Below are 19,793 nucleotides of genomic sequence, written 5' to 3' on the forward strand. Positions count from 1 at the left end.
GTTGAAAAATTTATTTGAAATTTCAATTACTTTTTACTAAATTTAATGTTTTATAATATAAGTATAACGTATAAGTAATCTTAGATTTATTAGTTTATTTTGAAATTAATTATAAGTTTTTTAAAAAAATACTCTATATATATATTTTATATGTAATAAATAATAATTACTTAAAATTTTTTTATAATATTAATTAAAAAAAATTAATAATATTTATATTTTTACATTATATTTAATTATATCATTAAGTTTTTTGATGTACAACTAAACTTTATCTGATTTTATTAATTAATTTTTTATTTATTGCATAATAATAAATAATGTAAATGTATCTAGGTGGTTTTTATATTAAATATACTGTATATAATATTGTTGAAATAATAATTTAAATAATAAAGTGACTAAACAATTATACTTGAAAAATATTAAACATAAAGTTAGACTTAAAAATATGTATATATTTAATAAATTATGTAAATTTTAATTAGTAATAGTGTTATGTTTTTTTAATAATAATGTTTTTTTATATTATTTATTTTCAATATTTAAAATTATTTTATTTAAGTGTCTTAAATAGTTATTATATTTTAATTAATGATTTTAAAATCTTTTAAATACTCTAATTAAAAATTTTTATTATAATTATTATTACACATTTTAATTGAAATATTTATAAATTATCCAAACTAATATTAAATTACATTAATAATTATAAAAAAAACAAAATATACAATTAATCACTTTATACATTATATAATTTGCTGGCTCATTTAAATAAAAGGTAAAAAAAATCAATAATTTTTTATTATTAGTATAATTTATATGATATTTAATTTATTAAATAAAAATTCTATAGTAATAAATAAATCTTAATAGGAAAATATTTACATATTTATAAATGTAAATATTTATTAAAAAATATTATTTAAATATTATTTAATATAATATACTTTAGATTATTATTATTATGTATAGTAATCATTATTATGAGTACTAATTAACTAAATTAATGTTATTATAGTTATAGTAAACATTAGTTGTTAAGCAAATAAATACAACAACAAAAAATAAAATTAAAATAATATTTAATAAAATTTTATATCTAATTGTTATAAGTTGTAAATTAATAACTCATACTTAATGCAAATATAAATAAATATCAATATATATGTATAAAAATAGTAAATTATTCATAAGAATAATTAATAAATTTTGTTTGTAAAAAAAAGTTAAATAATCTAATAATTATAATAAATGTCATTTTTTAAAAAAAATAATAATAAATAAATAATAATATTAACAAAAAATTCTATACTATTAATTGGTAATTGCTGGCTCATTTTAATATTGAATTTAAAAGTTAAAAATCTAATAATTTTGTTTTATTTTTATTATAATATTCAACTCTAGTTAATAATAATTAATAATAAATCACAATAAAAAAATAACTTAAAAACATAAATAATTTATATTAAGTTTAATATCTTAAAAATTACTTACAAAAAACAAATTAATTATAAAGTTTAATAAACTATTGATTAGTAGACAAAAAATTAATAGTTTAGCCAAAAAAAAAACAAAATCATATAAATAGAGTGTAAGTTTAATATATAAAAAATTAATTCAAAATTTATTATAATTGATAAGATTTGATAAAAAAAAATTATTTGTCTTATATTATAATATACTAATAATATTAATACTAAATATAGATAAAAAAAATGTATCAGTCAACTAACAACAACAACAACAAAATGTACTGGCTAATTTTATTGATGGTAACTATGATGATTGCTACTAATGTACAGGGTATAGTAGACTTTTTTTTATTTTTAGTTATTGTTTTTTAAAATATTTAATCTTAAATTTTACAATAAATAAATAATACTGTATTTAGATTTTGTTATTAAAAATTGTTTAAAATTTATTGTTTACTATTATTAATATTAATTTTTTTTAGTTTAAATTTTGTTTCATTAAATTATATATATATATATAGTATAAATATATTAAAATTAAATTAATTTTATAAATAAGTTATTATTCATAATAATAATAATATAAATTATTAAACAAAAAATAATATATTTTTAAAAATTATAAGAAAAATTAAGTAAAATCTAATTAATATGTTTATCAATATATATATTAAGGTTGTCGTAAACTGGATGAGAGGTGTTATAATAATAAGGATTGTTGTGACGGTAATAGATGTGATATATTATATAATAAAATATTTGGTTATTGCAAACTACCAATAGTTATACGACCAGGTAATCAATCGTAATAATTATTAAAATAATAATAATAATAATAATAATATATAACAAAAATTTTATTGATTTTTAAAATTAGCACAAAAAAAAATATTATACAGGCACAAAATATTTTTAATTTTATATTTATTTTTTTTAATTACATTATTCTATATTTAATATAATATACTATATTCAATATAATATAATATAAAATTTAATTAAATTATATATTATATAATTAATTACAATTGATAATTATTATTAAACAGTATGCGCTAAACATAAAGAAAAATGTGATCAAACTAGTGGTGCGTATGAAAATGGCAGATACACTGAATCCCGGTGCTGTAGAGGACTGTCCAATGAATATGATGGCTATGGTAAATGTGAATGCTATCAATTTGTATGTTATATTTTCATTTATATACACAAAAAAACATATATTAGATATATATATATATATATATACAGTATATTAGATACTATTGATAGTCAACTAGGGTTAACAAAAAAAATTTAGTTTCTGGGTGGGGGTGGAGGTGGGGAAAAACTAACATTTTAGCTATCTATCACACACACACACACACTAACCCACCCCACCCCACCCTCCACCCCACTAACCCACCCAAAAACAACCATATCTACCCAAAAAAATATTAGATATACTATATTTACTTATTTAAAAAAAAAAATAATTTATTTATTGTCTTTAATTTAATTGTTTCAAAAGTATATTTTTTTATATAAAAATTAATTAAGCAATCTAAAAAAATTATTATTTATTTTTTTAAATTTTATTATTATTATTTTTTTTTACTTTATTAAATAGGGAGGTAAATAGGTGTCAATTGATGGACAATAATAATAATGATAATTATTGGCTAATAGTTTTATAAAACAGTTATTATTGTGTAATAATTTATAATATTTTCAAAATTATTTTTCTAATATTTTATATCAAAATATTTTTTTTTTGTAAAATTTAATTAATATAATTAAATTCATTTAACTATTAAATACAATAACTGTAATTATAAGAAAAAAAATAATAATAAATTTTCTTTCATTAACTAATTAATTTTGTGTACAATTTAATTACTATTGTTTTAGGATAATTAATAATTGTTGATTGAATAATATTGATTTATATATATATATATTTAAAACTTTTTAAAATATATATTATTTATAATAAATACTTAACTATAATAACTTTATAATAATAACTATTTTTATATTTATTAATATGTGTATAGTTATTATTTTTAATATACTAAACTTAAATTAGTTATTTTATTTTTTTTTTTTAAATTACTAACAATAATTTTATTAATATTTTTTTAAACATTTTTAATATTACGATACTTACTATTTGTAAGCTAGTGTTGGATTACAAGTTTACTGAAGATAATGATAATAATAATACCGATCCCAATGATGACCAGTTGGTATGATTTAATGCATGGTATCAATTGTAATCAATATATATATATATATATATATATATATATATATATATATATAGTATGACATTATTGTCCATTGCATTGATTGCATGATTGACATCATCGGATCAATGATTAAGATTATCGGTAATTGATTTAATTTTTGTTTTAGTAATTAATTTTATTATTAATTTTATTATTAATTTTATTATAAATAGACAAACATTAAATTTATTTAAATGATATATATATATAGATAAGAAAAATTACAATTAATGTTATTAATTGCTATCATCTGATGATGAATATGCACACAAATTTAGCAAACTTTTTGATGTATTATTATTAATATTATTACTACTACTAGTCGACTGTCCTATTGCTGTATTACTGGCCAATACATTAACATCAGTAGTAGTAGTAGTAGTATTAGTAGTTTTGGCCACTTTCTTGACGACAACCAACTTCTCCAGCTTTCTTTTCATCGACTCTTTTGTGGTCAAAGTATTGTCAACGATGCCACTGCTATCGGCGGTAAACTCTTTATCAATTGTACTAAAATTGATACCAAATTTCGGTAACACTTGTTGTTGCTGTTGTTGTTTACCACCACTGGTGGCGGCAATCACTTTGTTGTCGTTGTCGTCGTCATTGTCATCGTCTTCAACAACAACATCGTCGTCGTCGTCATCAATATCTTCGCCTCTAAACTGACGCAACAGTTGGCGCTCTTCGTCGTCAATCTGGCTGTCCATCAGTTTCTGCAACTGTTCAGCAGTTAGTTGCGGCTGATTATTGGCCGCCGCCGCCGCCGCTGTTGTCTGGTCATCGTAGCCATCATTGTTGATCATCGGTGCAAACTCACGATTTCGTTGATTCAACTCTTTAAGATCTTCCAGCGCTTCCAAGTTTTCCATTTCACGTCTCGACTGTTTAGTCCTGTTTTCCAACAATTTCATCGGATTCAGTCGTTCCTCTTCCTCCCTATCCTTTTCTTCCTGTCGGGCCTGTTGTTCGGCCAACTTCAAGGCCTTAAAATTAGGTGTAGCCCCGTGCTCGACCTCGTAGTCCATACTTTTCGGATCGGTTTTGAACGTAATTTCGGCCATACATCGCGGACACTTGAAATAAAAGCGGAAAACTTTTAGTCCCAAATAACTTTCGTCGTCGACGGTCTCTTTGCGTGCGTTAAACTTCTTGCCTTTGGCTATATAATCGCCGCACGTATTGCATCGCATATTGCACGGCGCCATCAATCGGACAGTGTATTGGCGTGTCTTCGGCAGCCGTAGACGCGGTATCTTTGACGGATCAAAGTCCGGCGGATAGTATTTCTGGTCAAAAAATGGGGAAAAAATGAGACAATTATTATAATTGATAAATGTTTTAGTGGGGGTGGGGGAGTGGGAGGTGGGGGTAGAGATGCCGTGTGTGTGACCACTGCTATCGGGTGTACTTAAAAAAAATTTACCGATACTTACATTCAATACTTTTCTTTCAGACATATTTCACGCGTCGGGTCGGGTCAGGTCAGGTCGGGTATTGGATGATGTGTTGTCCACTAGAAATTAAGTTATCAATTGGCAGCGGCTATAATATAGTGGTCACCGCACAGACACTAGCGGTCAATAAACAACAAAAATATATAATTAAATAATAAACAAATTTTTTTTGATTTGTTTTATTTATTACGTTAAATACAGTAAATAAACAAAAATGTGTTTAAAGTTTCTATACATTTGGTGACCATAGAGGGCTCTATTATATTAATATACAGTAGAAACCAAACCAAACAACACAAAAACAAGTCAACAATTATTGAACTGTCAATTCAAATGTCAACTATTACTGTATATGATTGCCAAACACACACTAACATATAGTTTTAGACATTTTTGGTGTGTGTGTGTGTGTATGTGTTTGGGGGGGGGTGTCTATAGTGTTGGTCTACACTATTACTATATAATAAATGATATCCACATAAATAATAGGGTATCAAAAAATCATAGTTAAATAGTAACGTTATATATGTTTATCTAAATATACACTTATGAGTGTATTTTACACACTATTGTGTGTATATGTATTGTACTAAATATAACGTAATCTATGTATAGACCTATCGATACTATTATACAGTATTAATATATAAATAAAATCGACAATCGATTAGTTTCGATGGCTTTATGTGTTTTTGTTGTGAATTTTATTGTTTGTTAGTTAGTTATTATCGATACTATCGATGATTGTCTAACTAAATAAATAAAAATACATCGATATATCGATAATCACTTTTGAAACCAAATAATAAAATACTAGTAATAGAAAAAAAATATATGAAATAATAGTATATAAATGTAAATGTATTTTGTATTGTAATAGTAATGATGTTATTATTATTATTATTATAAAAATAATGTTATTATTATTATTATTATTATTATTATTTAATAAAACATAACAACAATAACATTATTATTATTATTAGTAGTAATTAATTAAATAGTTTTTTTTAATGTTATTATTATTATTATTAAAAACCGGAGACTTTTTTGTGTGATTGTGTTTATGTGTGTAATAATATATGACATAATTTTTTTTGTAGTTATAAATTAGTTAATAATTAGTTAATAATAACTAATAATTAATTAATTAATTAATAATAATATTTATCGCCATTTAGTTAGTTATTTAGTGTGTCATCTGATTTGTGATTCACAACAAAATAATAACAACAAAAAAACTTTTGTTTAGATTTTTGATTATAATTTTTTTTTAATAATAACGACCCGTCGGTGACCACACAATCAATTGGCCACTCATTGGTTTGATCTCTTGCCGATACACAAGACACACCCCCTCCGACGCGACCAGCGATTACCGATATTATTATTATTATTAAACAAAAACCATGCCGAGCAATGGCAAAACCGTGACCAACAATCGGGTGGCCAACTCCGGTGGTGGTGGTGGAGGCGGCGGCGGCGGCGGTGGCAATAAGTCCAACAGCAACAACAAACAACAGTCGGCTCAGGCGGCTGCCAATGCGGCCAACAACAAGCAATCGGCAATGCAAGCCCAGGCAGCGGCCACTGCAGCCATGATTCAGCCGTATATCAATGCCCGACTCCAGGCATCGGCCGCCTGTATGAATGTCAACCCGTATCTCCGATATACGCCGGCATTTGCGGCCGCAGCGGCAGCTGCCGCTATCAACCCGTACGCAGCGGCGGCTGCCGCTAATGCCGGTTACGCCGCCCAGCCGTCGATCAACGCAACGGTAAGGCAACCGATTATTATTAGTATTATTATTATTATATGATAACTATTTTTATGTATTTAATTAGCAATTACGATAACATGTATTGATTATACATAATAATCACATGTTTTATTAGTTTATTTTTTGTTATTGAATTAAATATCATATTATTGATAGTAAATGATTGATTTGATTGACAAACAAAAATATGTGTTTTTATTTTGTGGTCAAAACTTATTTATTATTTGTGGACAAGTATTTTGGATGATTGAAGTAATAAAATAAAATAATGATATCTTTTATTGTTAGTTAAAAATAGATAATTTTAGTGACATTTATGTTATTAGTAGTTTTTTTTTTTGAAACAAAAAAAACTTTTATTTATCTCATAAGCGATATTGAATAGCTAACTAATAATTGATTAATTTATTATATAAATTAGTTTTGGTAGCAATCATTCATATGATTATAATTGTTGTTATTGTTTTTTGTTGACATTAGTGGATCTAATTTTATTACTATATACATATATATATATTTAAATAGGTTTTTATTGTTAATTAAATTTATATATAAATAAATTGAATGTCATCACTAATTTAGATAACCATAGATATTATTATTATTATTATTGTATGAATATTGAATAATATGTTATTTTAAAAACTTTTTAAAAAAATTTTAAGATAAATAAACTTTTTTTGTTGTTAACTAGTAATCTAAACTTATACTTAATAGTTGTAATGAAAGTATAATATATTTTCGGTTATTATTATTATATTATTATTATTATTGTTTATATCCGGTTAAACACCTGTCAAACAGCTAACTAACTAACTAACTGTCAACCGGTAAACCATTTTGACAATGATTTTAAAAGTGTATTGTTTGTGGTGGGGGATGAAGGGGTGGTATTTTTAACAAAAAATATATATATAGTTTTCACTGATTTATAAAGCTATTGTTTTTTATATTTAGTAAAAAATGTGATTTCAAAAAAAACAAGAAAATTAATTTCACTTAAGTGTTTGGTGGGTATAATTGATATAAAACATTGTGTAATTGTTTTTTGTTTGTTTGCTTTTAAAAAAAAACATTTATATATAATATCTCTATTAATGTGTTTGTGATATAATAATTGCTTTATTAATTCAAGTTTTTTTTTTAAATATGCAATTAGTTTGTCGTATTATTATTATTATTATCATCATTAGTATTGTTGTTTGTAATGTTGAGAAAGACATACTTAATGACATTAATATATATATATATATATTAAATTTAATTTAATAATAATATATATTTTTGTTTGTTGTTTGTTTGTTGCTGTATATTACTGGGGCGTTGTGTATATTACTGTAGATATAAATGACTGTTGAATATTGATTTGATTGTCAACTTTGAAATTAAGTTGTTATCATAAATAAGAAAAAACGGTTTAAAAAAATGTTTTATTTGATATTAAACTTGTCGTTTGAAGTTTGTCTTCAAATATCAATATAAAAAAATCATATCATATATATATATATATATGTGTGTGTGTGTTATATAATATAATTATCCTATTTATACCATATTTATATTCATATTTAATCAGAGAGAGAGAGAGAGAGAGAGAGAGAGAGAGAGAGAGATTTTATTATTATTATTAATAAGCGTTAGAGACAAATGTTGTCGATTTGGTTGTTATCTCAATATACTGTACTTTAACTTATGTTAATAAAAAAAAATACTTATATAATAACTGTTACTGTATTTTTTTTTTTTTTTTGCTTTACTTAACTTAACTAAATATATGTATATATATTGTCTATGATTCATACATATATTATATGGGTATGAAATAGTCTATTGACTGAATTAATAGATAAGATATATACTGTGTATATATAAGAGAGAGAGAGAGAGAGATATCACAAAAAGTTTGTCTCAATTTTAGTTATTTATTTAATACTTCATAATATCATAGATTGTGATCGACGTTTGCAATGACACTCAATATATATATTATAAATTTTTCTCTCTCTCTCTCTCTCTTTCACACAAACACTCACCCGCTTTCCTCTAAATAGCATTTTGTACTGTACTATATATGTAGTATTATTATATCAAATATATATAAAAAAAAAAAGATATTACCATTTTTCCAATCATATTGTCAATTGAGTCCATATGTAGTATAACACCAAAATGATTTGTCGATATTTATCGATTAGCTATATATTATCTAACTATATTATCACTATATATTAAATATATATTGATATGGTTTCAAAATTTATCTATCAAAAAAATAAATTGACAGTTTTTTTCATACTTATCTCTCTCTCTCTCTCAAATATTTATATTTAATAAAAATTATTATAAATAAAAACTTTTTTTCATTTGAGATAATATGACTACTAGTTTGTTGTTGTTGTACTATATATTAATATATATATATCATATAAGTTTTATAAATTTAATATTATATTATCAATACAGTATGATATTTGCTATTTAAACATCAAAAAATCATACAATGATGAGTAGTAACTTAAATAAATAAATATATTATTTATTATATAAATCTGTATATTTAGTATAATATTATTTATTTATTTATCAGTCATTGCCAGTCATTGTTTATTCAATATTCAAATAAAATATATCATATTTATAGCATATATTTTTTTGTATTATTTATGACAATGAAAAATACAGTATATATATATTGTTATCATTTGATTATTGTTTTATATTTTTTATATTTATATATAGATATAGAGATATTAAATAATATTTATTTAAATGTTTAATATGTTTATTAATTTTTATTATACTATTAATATATATGTGTATATATACACAATGATTATTTGCTTTAGCAAATTGATTTTTATTTTGTTAAATAACAAATTATAATAACATTTTATCACATAATTTTTTTTGTTCATTATCTATCTCTCTATATGTTAGTAATAATATTTTTTACATACATACTCAACATTAATATTTTTTAATGCCATTTAAAACAAAAATTAGTCTATAATTTAATAATCGATATATTGTTTTTTGTTGTAATAGTAGTAGTAGTAGTATTTGGTTGTTATTGTTGAACATTATTATCAGTGCACTTATAATAAGAAAAAAAAATATTGTTTTTTCCATCTAATACTATCTCTCCTATTAAATATAACAATGTTTTTGTTTTTAAAAAATAGGGAAATTTCTATACTGTATTAATATATATATATATATATATATATATAAGACATTAAAGATATTTTTTTTAAGTATGTTTTATGTCTCACATGATTTTTATTTTCATATAATTATTGCTAATATTTTTTTCCAGTGTATTGAACTCTATTAGAGAGAGAGAGAGAGAGAGAGAGAGAGAGAGAGAGAGAGAGTATACAGTATTAGTAGTAGTATTAGTTAGTTATTACTTAGAAAATATATTATTATTATTATACATATTTATGTTTTTACTATATATGTATATATAATGTATAAATTTTTTGATATATTGATTAATTATGTATGGTTTGTAATAAATAGCTGATTATATATATATATATATATATATATATATATATATATATATATATTGTGTGTATAGGAGGATAAATATAATGTGTTGTTTAACTTTAATATAATTGAAAAGTTATTATTATTAAAATGATTTTTTTTAAAAACATTATATTTAATGTTTTACTTTCTATTTTATGGTTGGTTTTGTTTAATTATAAAATAATTGTTTAGTTTTTATGTTTGTTTTTTATATATAGTTTTATTTATTTAGTAATAATATTTGTTTGTTTTATTTTATTGAATTTTATTTAAAAAAAAATTAAATACATAATTGTATATAACTATCGATTTTGTTTATATATTATAAATGATTTTTTAAGTGGCTTTTATTTTATTATTTTTTTTTGTTGCTAATAAAACTCATTTTTTATGATTTTACTTTTTCTCTGATTTAATCCACAAAAAAATAAATTGTTAATATTTTATGTATTTTCTCAATAAAAAAATAAAAACTTATATTACATTACGAAATAATATTTCTTAATTTATCTTTTATGTTTGAATTTATTTTCAAATATATATATATATATTTGATTTAATGGTATATAAGAGTTACTGTTATTTTTTTTAATATTAAATCAATATTTTATAATAAATTTTATTATATTTTTCATTTTTCATTTCTAATATGAGATATATATATATATATATATATATATATATATATATATATTATATTAGTTAAATATATTACATTTATGTCAAAACATGCAAAATATTATTTGTGTTAGCATTGCATTTGTGATATGTTTTTAAAAAATAAAATAAAATAAAACTTTTTCAACTTTTTTTTGTTGAGTTTTTTCTCAATCATAAAACTATATATATTTGTTTTACTATATATATATATATATATATATATATATATATATATATATATATATATATATATATATATATATATATATATTGTATAATCAATTTATTATAGCCCCAGGTTTTATATATAGATCAGTGTTATAGCAACAACAAAAAATTTATTTTATCATTATATAAATTTTTTTTTATATAAAAAAGTAGTTTATATATATTTTTTATTATTTTATATATATATTAACAACAACAAAAAATAAATGTTGAATTTTGTGTGTGCTATTTATTTTATTTTATTTATTTATTATTAGTAGTATTTTTTGTTGTTGTTGTTATCAGTATTATTATCATTTTTAAATAAAAATTGTGAAACAATATTAAATATTAGCAACAACAACAACAAAAAACTATTGGACAGTTAGTTATGTATGTTTTTTTTAACTAATACTACTATCGATGACTTTTTTTTACTAAAAAAAATGTAAAAAAAAATTAGTAGCCATACAACAAAAATCCATTTATTTACATTAGTTTTCATATATATATGTTTATTTGAGATTGATATTGATATTGATTTTTTTACAAAAATATAACTAAATGATAAATAAAATTATTATTATTATTATTAATAGTTATGAAATGTATTTATATTTATAAAAAAAAAATTTTATCTCATAAAATGTTGATTTATGCATACATTTTATATCATTTAATAAATGATTACTATTTTTCTCTATGTCTACAATAACTAATCAATCGATTCATTTTTTTTTATTAATAATACAATTATTATGATTATAATTATTATATATACAGTATATATATATATATATATATATAATACAATAATTCAGTTATAATTTATTTATAAAACTATTTGGTTTAGTAAACAACTGGTATTTCTTAAGCGATTTATAATTAGTTGTCACAAACAAACAGAAAAAAACACACAAATAGTTATCTAATATTTTCATTACATTTTTTTTTGTGTTGTTGGAAACAAAACATTTGTGTCGATATATTAATATAATATAATATATATATATTAAATGTTTGAACAATGTTTTTCATGTGTTATATATACAGTATATATATATATATATATATATATATATATATATATATATATTATGATGAAGAAAATGGGAGTTAACTCACTCACACACATACACACTAAATAGTAATAGTAGTAGTAATACATAACTGAGCTGTCAATTAGCACCGGTCTCTCAGTTTCTCTCACAGTCTAACACTCACACACACACACACACACACACACACACACACACACACACACACACACACTGTTAGTCAGTCCTCTGAATCCCTGAGAAAACATTTTTCATATAATTATATCATTTACTCTCTTTCTCTCTCTTTCTCTCTCTTTCTCTCTCTCTCTCCCCTCATATTATATACACTATACATTATATGTATGTGTTTCTCATATATATATATATATATTATATAACATATTATATATATAAAATATTGTGTGAAATTAATATTTTTTGGCGTTTTTTTTAATTATTATTAAATTTTTATTGTTGTTTTATATATTTTGTTTGTATAAGTATGTGTTTAAAGTTATGTCCATTTTATGTCTTTTCAGATTTTTTAAAAAAAAATATATATTTTTTTGTTTTCATTATTATTATTATTACTTTTACTACTATTTTTTATTGTTATATATATATTGTTATATTTATATACATTTTGTTGTTGTTGTTGATGATGATGGTAATGATGATGATGATTGTGAGACCAACAAATAGACAAACAAAAAACAAAAATCAATAACAATTGTCAATTGAGTATACAATTGCATCCATTGACTTATACAGTACTATCTTTGCAAAACAAATACATATAACACACACACACACACACATAGTGTCCCTATTAATGGGTGTCATATATATCATATATTTACTGTATGTATGAAACTACTGTTTTTTTTGTTGTTGTTGTTTTTGGATATAAAAAAATACATGATATAAATGCATATATATATATATATAATATTATTGTATGTATGAGCCAATTGGGTTGTATAAAGTTAATGTCATTATATTCACAGTATATATAAATTTATTTCAATGTCTTATGTTTTTTTTGTTTTATAGTTAGAGAGAAAGAGAGCCCTAATTTAGTTGATTACATATTATATACAGTATATATATGCGATAAACAATATATTTAAAGTACAGTACAACTAAACTAAACTAAACAAAACATATATAAAAAATAGTTACATTGAAAATCATTGAAACATTCATTTTCATCCCTCTTATTATTATTATTGTTGTATATATTTGATTCACTCATTTACTTGACTATTTGGAAAACAGATGTACCCATTATTATAACTTAAATATAATTCTCTCTCTCTCTCTCTCTCTCTCTCTAACTCTCTAACACACACATACAAAGCTCAGCCCTATATATTTATCTACCCATTCCCTGACCTGCCATCAGCTGTGAAATACAGTTAATTCTCTTTCAAAAAAAAAAATTTTTTTTTGGTTACTTTTCCTCTATCTATCTATTTTCTGTTCAATTCATTCATTCAATTTTCTCTCTAACATTTGATTTTAAATGGCAAAGAGCTGTCTCACTCTACTCACTCACTCTCACCCACTTTACTACTCTCTCCCTTTCCCTTACACACACACACACACACTGTCAGAGAGCCCTACAATTCATACCTCTCAAAATGTTGGGTATATATATATATATACCGTATATATATACAGTATATATGTCTGAACATTCTGTTACCAATAGTTATAATATAATATTATAGTCATATATATATCGGTATAGTATAATAGTCTACTCTCTCTCTCTCTCTCTCTCTCTCTCTCTCTCTCTCTCTCTCTCTCTCTCTTTCACTCACTTTCTCTCCCCACATATGAATTGCACAGTTATATACATTGAACACCAGTTTTGTTTGGTGTACTGAATCGGCGTTGTAGTCGTCGCTCATTTTGTTTGTGCTGTTATATGCCGTCTATATATGCCGTATGTGTCAGTGCTGTTGGTGTCTTTTAGGAGAGTAGTAGTGTTGTTGTTATTATTGTTGGTGTTATATATATATATATATACTCAGACACATACACACATTGTATATGTTTATCACACACACTCTCACTCATATGATATAATAGTATTGAAAACAATTTTTTTTTTTTTGAGATACATAAGTAAAACTATTTTCTTTAACTATCATTCACTAAAAAAAACAACTATTTGTCAAATAGTTTTTCAACGAAAAATATAATATAAAATAAATTTAATATTACTTTTTTCTAAATACTAACTGAGGATAACACTACCGATCCTCTCATCCTCTCTATCATCACAATTGACTTTATATATATATATATCATTAGTATATATGTGTGAAACACTTGATATTCAAACATAACAACAAAACAAAAAAGTTTTTAAAGATATTGTGTTTGTTTTTTTTTGATGGTATGTATGTGTGCTATGGATAGTATAGCATTTTGCATACCATTTCCCCCCACACACACACAACGATTTCATAATATAATTTAATATATATTTAACTGTATTTTCTGGGATAAAAAAATATTTTTTATTGTTATTATTGTTGTTATTTTGTTGTTTAACTGTACTGTATAATAACTATTCAATATATATATATTAACAAAATTGGATGCGACAAACAAATACAAACAAATTTATTTGTGTGAATATTTATTGGTTTTTAAATAATAAAATATTTTTTGTTTTTTGATTTTTTTTTGGATATAAAATATATAATATATATATATATATATATTATTAATAGCTATATATCCGGCGTATAATGCATTTGAAATGTTATTAATAATAAAATGATGTTTTAAAACAAATTTTTTGTTTTTTGTGAACATTTAAATAAAGATTTATAATAATATTATTATTATATATATATATTAAAAAAATATATTTCAATACTACTAGTGTTTTTATTTTAACGAAAAAAATAATCGAAATTTTTTTTTTGAAATAAATAAAAATAAATTTGACTTTCAATTAGTTATCAACAAAAAAAATTGTTTCATGAATTGAATTTATTATTTTATTTATTTTTTTGATGAATAATTAATAATAATATATACTTATAATTTAAACAAAAAAAATCAAATTTTATATTGTGTTTTGTGTTTTATATGGCAATGAAGTCAAGTGTCTTAAACTTTTTTTCACACATTTATAATAAATAAAGCCATAACTGATTGAATTGATTAAAAAAAATATTTTACATATACTGAGTGTGTGTGTGTGTGTGTAGTTGTAATTATTATAATAATAATAATATTATTATTAATAAGTGGAAAATTATTTTTATTGAATATTTAATATATTAAATACTAATCATTATATACACTACTACTACTACAACAACATAATTGAATTTATAAAAATTCATAATAATATTGTTAACATAAATTGTGTGTTTATTATTATTATTATTATATACAAAATAGGATAACATTACATATAAAAAAAAATTGGTATAAATTTTTTTTAATTGTGATATTATTTTATTATTAATATATTTTGTGAATGAATGAAATGACATAATTGTTTGCTGATATATATAGTCTATCAATTCAATAGTGTACACAAAAAAAATCGTTTATACGATAACTAATAAATACTGTATTATATGTTATATATATATATTTATATATAGATTTAATAGTAAATATATATATATGAAAAAATATTAGTTAATAATAATAATAATAATAATAATAATAATAATCACAAATCTATAGGGATGTGGCCATCAGTTTTGACGCATGCAATACATAGCATAACATTATAATAATAATAATAATAATAATAATAAAGGCATATATAATGTGTTGGCGGCCGGCCTTCAGTTGTCGTGGATATTCAATATATATATAATATATATATATATATATATATATATATATATATATATATATATATAGTAGTAGTAGTGACTAAAACACACACAACTTATTATTATTAGTAATAATAAAATTATATATAAAATAATAATAATATTATTATTAACACATACTGTACACACACATACATACAGCTCCGGTAGACGTTTTGTTTTAAGCCCAGCACCATTTAGACACTGGTATTTAATTTTCAATATATATATATATAAATGAAAAGTATAGCCCATCCCTCACCTTAAATATTTTTGTTGTTGTTGTTATTGTGTATTGTATTTATATATATATATAATATATACTGTATTTCAAAAATACAATAATGGTATGTTCGCCCAAGTAGATACAGGATTGAGGATTCAAAAAAAGGATTCAAAATCCATCCTCAATCCTGTTCGCTATTAAAATGTAAAATAAAGATTGTAATTAAGTGACCTCTATATAAAATATTAATAAATAAATAAATAAACAAAATAAATAAACAAATAGATAAAAATGGATAATTTGATTGTTGAAAAATTATTGTCAACATATTTAAAACTAATCGATATTTTAATTAAAATTAATGACAATCAAATTCAATATTATAAATATCAAATTGATTTTAATTATTTCATGTTAAATAAATTTAACAGACTTTATGATATAAATGTTCAATTATTAAATCAAAGGTAAGCTAATATTAATATAAATATAATATAAAATTTTACTAAAGATTACCGTACGGGGGGTGTGTTTAGCCAACCAAAGAAGAGACGGTTCATCAAAAAGCCTACATATCTCAACACTGGTTGGTGGGAATATTTGGTACCACAAATGCCCGAAGACTTATTTAAAGATGAATTTAGAATGAATAGACAGACATTTAATTATATTGTCCAAAAAATTAAACATCTTTATCCTAATTATAATAATGGTATACCAATTGATAAAAAAGTAGCAGTTGGACTACAGGTAATAAATAATAATCTTTCGCCTTTTACTAAAGAATACCATTATTTAGGTCTTAGGATCTACAGCTGAATACAAACAAATTGCAAAATCATTTGGCATAGGTAAGACCACAGTACATGATTGTTTTAAATTCTTCATTGAATCAGCAATAATTGCTCTAGTACCAGAGCATATTGTGATTCCAAATAATGAAGAATTTAAAAAAATAGCCAAAGATTTTGAAGTAAAATGGAATTATCCTATGGCAATTGGGGCAATAGATGGGTGTCATTTTCCCATAAAAGTACCCCTTGAAAAAGCTGTTGATTATTATAACTATAAAAGTTTTCATTCAATTATTTCAATTGCAATATGTGATGCAAATTATAAGGTTAGTTATTACTCTCCTTCGCACGGTAATCTTTAGTAAAATTTTAATTTAGGTTTGGTACGTAAAATCAGGAATACCTGGACGTACAAATGATTCTGGTGCATTTCATCAGACATCATTATTTGAAAAATTTGAAAACGGATCACTTCTGCCAAGTGTTGAAAGAAAAATATCAGACACTGATATACCGTTTCATTTACTAGGAGATGGTGCATTTCCTTTGAAAGAATGGCTTATGAAACCTTATATTTATAGAGATAATAGTGATGCCGATGAAGTATATTTTAATTATAGGCATAGTCATGCTCGCCGTATAATTGAAAATGTTTTTGGTTTAGTTAAATCTCGATGGAGAAGAACTTTAAAGAAAATGGAAATAAAGTAAATAAATAATAATCTTTCGCTTTTTACTAAAGTTTTTATTATAGATTAGAAGATGCATCTAAAGTTATACAAGTAGCATTTGCATTGCATAATATATGTGAAGATTTTAGAGATCATCCAAAAATGGATTGGAATAAAAATATTGATAATATCATAATATCAAAAAATGTTACAAATAGTGATAAATCTAATGCATTAAATATAAGGAATGCTTTAAAAACCTATTTTAATAATAATAAAATTTAATTATACATTAAATAATGTAAATAAATAAATAATTTGAATGACAAAATAATTTAAATATTATTAATTTAAAAGTTAATTATATAGCACTTTACAACTAATTTATTTTTGGTGAAAAAATATAATTTTAGGAAATTTTGGACTTAGTTTAGAGCAAAGTAAAGATCAAATGGTAAACATTTTTCAATTATAATAAATATTAATTTTATTTATTACTATTAACTGTTTTGACAATTATTTTTTTAACATTAAATGTATAAAATTATTTAAACTTTCTTTTATTTCTTTAAACTCATTTTTCAATTCTTCTTGAGATGACATCATATTATTTATGGCTGTTTTTGATATCTCTTTCATTTCTTCAATACTTTTTTTAATCTCTTCTTTCTCTTCATTTAAGTCATCTATTTTTTGATATTTTCTTTTTTTTGATGACTTAGGAGTTAGCGACACAACTGATCGCTCAACTTCTGGATTATCTTCTTCGGTAAACTTTAGTAAAAGGCGAAAGATTATTAATTTTGATGTTTTTTATAAAACAAATATACTTACACTTTCTATAGTATATGCCATTTCAGGATTGAAATAATGACTTGTTTTCAATATTTCATGAATATCATCAAAATGTATCCATTCAGATCTTGATGAGCCAGTTGATCCAGGCTTATATTTTTTATAATCAGCCTTGAGGTTTTTAATTTTAACCTTAATTTGATCAATTGATTTATTGATATTATATTCAATCAATTTCTCTTTGAACTCATTCCACACTAATTTTTTTGGACCCATTGAATTCATTTTATTTTTTAAATCTTTCCATATTTTAATTAATATTTTGATTTCATCTGTTGTCCATCTATCCATAGTTATTATTCCCTTCGCACGGTAATCTTTAGTAAATTAATTTGATTTTGTTTTTGTTTACAAAATTTAAAATTACACAAATTTAATAAATACAAAATACATGTGTTTAAATAATTATACACATGCGCACTAGCATATAATCCACTTTATAGCATATCAATCCACTTTTCAATCCGATTGAAAATAAGGATTCATTTCAATCCTCTATCACGTTCGCAAAAAAGGATTGAAATAAAAGTGGACTAAAAATAAGCGGATTATCTACTTTCGCGAACATACCATAACAAATATATTGACTTTTATATATATATATATTTTTTTTTGGAAAAATATATTTTTCAGTTTCAATTTTTTTATCTCTCTCTCTCTCTCTCTCTTTCTATATATATATATATATATATATATATATATATATAAATAAAGTGTTGTTGTTATTATTATCTTCTTAAACATTATATTTATTTTTTTATATATACTTTCGTTCAAAAAAAGTCTCCAGACTTTCCACTCTCTCTCTCTCTCTCTCTCTCTCTCTCTCTCTCTCTCTCTCTYTCTCTCTCTCTCTCTTTCTCTACACTATTCCTATCAGTTTTATTTCATTTCCTAAAAGACTTGACTGGTGTTTTACAACAACAACTACCAGTGCTGATACTACTACTACTACTACTACTA

At 22.4% G+C, this 19,793-nt stretch overlaps 2 protein-coding genes across 5 annotated transcripts in view; one reads left to right on the forward strand and one right to left on the reverse strand.

Moving 5' to 3' along the window:
• Positions 1-3,984: 3,984 nt before the first annotated feature.
• LOC128962427 (splicing factor YJU2-like) lies at positions 3,985-5,398 on the reverse strand. Its single transcript, XM_054308805.1, has 2 exons — positions 5,185-5,398; positions 3,985-5,037 (listed from the first exon to the last, which is right to left on the reverse strand). Exons 1-2 carry the CDS (start codon positions 5,206-5,208, stop codon positions 3,985-3,987), a joined length of 1,077 nt encoding a protein of 358 aa, XP_054164780.1. The 5' UTR covers positions 5,209-5,398.
• Positions 5,399-6,436: 1,038 nt separating this feature from the next.
• The window catches only part of LOC128961753 (RNA-binding motif, single-stranded-interacting protein 2-like), a 40,110-nt gene continuing 26,753 nt past the window's right edge, over positions 6,437-19,793 (forward strand). For 2 of the 4 annotated variants that reach the window (XM_054308019.1, XM_054308027.1), the window contains exon 1: positions 6,437-6,983. In XM_054308019.1, the coding sequence (XP_054163994.1) occupies positions 6,615-6,983 (369 nt within the window). In that variant the 5' untranslated portion in view covers positions 6,437-6,614. The remainder of the gene's footprint in view (positions 6,984-19,793) is intronic. The other 2 variants (XM_054308042.1, XM_054308050.1) reach the window with 1 other exon arrangement.

Source organism: Oppia nitens, unplaced genomic scaffold (genome assembly GCF_028296485.1).
Source record: "Oppia nitens isolate AA-2021 unplaced genomic scaffold, nextdenovo-longstitch-racon4-pilon3 scaffold14_pilon_pilon_pilon, whole genome shotgun sequence".
In the NCBI taxonomy this organism is placed as follows: Eukaryota; Metazoa; Arthropoda; class Arachnida; order Sarcoptiformes; family Oppiidae; genus Oppia; species Oppia nitens.